This window comes from Fibroporia radiculosa (assembly GCF_000313525.1).
Source record: "Fibroporia radiculosa TFFH 294 genomic supercontigs, scaffold21365, whole genome shotgun sequence".
NCBI classification, from domain to species: domain Eukaryota; kingdom Fungi; phylum Basidiomycota; class Agaricomycetes; order Polyporales; family Fibroporiaceae; genus Fibroporia; species Fibroporia radiculosa.
The window spans coordinates 1,725-3,873 of record NW_012133020.1 but is presented as its reverse complement, the minus strand read 5'-3'; the positions used below and the strand labels follow the sequence as shown (position 1 = coordinate 3,873).

General features: G+C 41.5%; 1 protein-coding gene across 1 annotated transcript in view; it reads left to right on the top strand.

Moving 5' to 3' along the window:
• Positions 1 to 1,327: 1,327 nt before the first annotated feature.
• Positions 1,328 to 2,149, top strand: part of FIBRA_09269 (uncharacterized protein) — a gene marked incomplete at both ends in the record, with an annotated part of 2,208 nt that continues 1,386 nt past the window's right edge. The window contains one exon of the mRNA XM_012321586.1: positions 1,328 to 1,370. Within this exon, the coding sequence (XP_012176976.1) occupies positions 1,328 to 1,370 (43 nt within the window). The remainder of the gene's footprint in view (positions 1,371 to 2,149) is intronic.

The following is a 2,149-nucleotide window of genomic DNA, read 5'->3' as shown; positions in this document are numbered from 1 at the left end:
CCTATGAAGGTACGTAGGGAACAAGAGGACAAAACTAAAGTACAGTAGCATAAGTAGAGCTACTTAAATAGTACTAAGCAAATAGAGTTTAATAAGTATGAAACACTGAGTTGGATCAGTGATATACATGAAACAGATTTCACTGGGTTGTATCAGTGATGAAGGTGAAATGCAATAGATATGTAACACGATGTAGGTGAAACGTGATCGACAGGAAACATGATAGATATGAAATGTTGATATAGGTGAAATACATCAAGTGATGGGATCAGTGGTATAGTACAGGGTCAATGACAAATAGTTAGACAAAGAAAAGAAACCCCCCCCACAAGGCTGTAACAATACCAACAGTAGAAGATCTGTTAGATCGCGTCACCTCTGCCAAACCAACAATGTTCACCAAACTTGACTTGCGTGCAGGATACAACAATGTACACATCAAAAAGGGCGACGAATGAAAAGGAGCATTTATCACTCTACGAGGCTTATTCAAACCAACTGTCATGTTCTTTGGAATGACTAACTCCCCAGCAACTTTCCAAGCTATGATGGATAGAATCTTTGCGGATCTACTGCTGGAAGGATGGCTAGTAATCTACATTCATGACATTCTCATCTATTCCACCGATCATGTGGAACATCAGCAACGTACTCAATTGGTTCTCCAACGGTTAAAAGAATCAGATCTATTCCTCAAGCCCAAAAAATGCTTCTTTGACATATCAGAAGTTGAATTTCTAGGATTCATTCTTTGACCAGGGACAGATAGGAATGGCAGAAGACAAGGTATCAGCAGTACTAAATTGGCCAAAGATTGACAGTGTTAAAGCACTACAATGATTCCTAGGGTTCACCAACTTCTACCAACGGTTCATTCCAGGATACTCTAAAATTGCACAACCTCTATTTGATCTATTAGTAAAAGGGATCAAATGGAGTTGGACTGATGATCATGATAAGGCCATCAATCAACTCAAGGAATGCTTCAAAACTCGACCACTTCTGGTACAACCTGATGTCACCAAACCATTCCAAATAGAATCTGACACTTCCCTGAAAGCGTCTGGTGGTATTCTCTCTCAGAAACAATCTGATGGAAGATGGCATCCATGTGCTTTCCTATCCCAGTTGTTCCCTCCCATAGAACAACATACGAAATCTATGATCGAGAACTCTGGCAATCATCAGATGTTTCAAAGCCTGGCGACACTACATTGAGGGATGCACTGAACCAGTGGAAGTATTGACAGATCATATGAATCTGATGTATTTCAAAGATCTCCAGAAATTGAATCCTCGACAAGCACGATGGGCTCTGTACCTATCCATGTTCAATTACCGCCTTCGTCACGTCCCTGGAACCCGATTAGGTAAGGCAGATGCACTATCACGTATTGATCAAGATACATCTGAAGGGGGGGGTTGAACTTCCTGTGGAAGAAGTCCTTTTTCCATCAGAAGTCTTCATTCAAGCCATTCAGAACCTCGAACCCATCAACACTGACATCAAACAATGCATCTTGACCTGCAAATCTAAAGACAGCATCGCAGATCATGGACTTCGGTTAGTATTACAGCACACCTCATCCACCAACAAGTGCACTCCTCCCAATTGGGACATCCAAGATGATCTATTGGTATTCAGAGGACAAGTCTACATACCCAAGGACACCAAACTACAACAGAATCTCATACAGGAAGCCCATGACTCTCCTACCACAGGACATCCTGGACAATACAAGACACAGGAGATTCTCCAAAGAACCTATTGGTGGCCTACTCTGGCCCGAGATGTCAATGAATATGTCACTGGTTGCACAATCTGTCAGGAAAACAAGGTCATCACACATAGAAACACCCCAGACCTAGTACCCATTACAATGGAACATCATCTTCCATTCCAATCTATCGCCATGGACTTCATCACGGATCTTCCTCAGTGTTACAGCCTTACAGGAGGGGGGGGTTTCTTTTCTTTGTCTAGCCATTTGTTGTTGACCCTGTACTATAACTGATCCCATCACTTGATGAATTACAACTACATCAAGTGTTTCATATCTATCATGTTTTGTTCTGATCACGTTTCACTTACATCATGTCACTTATCTATTTCATTTCACCTTCATCACTGATACAATCCAGTGAAACA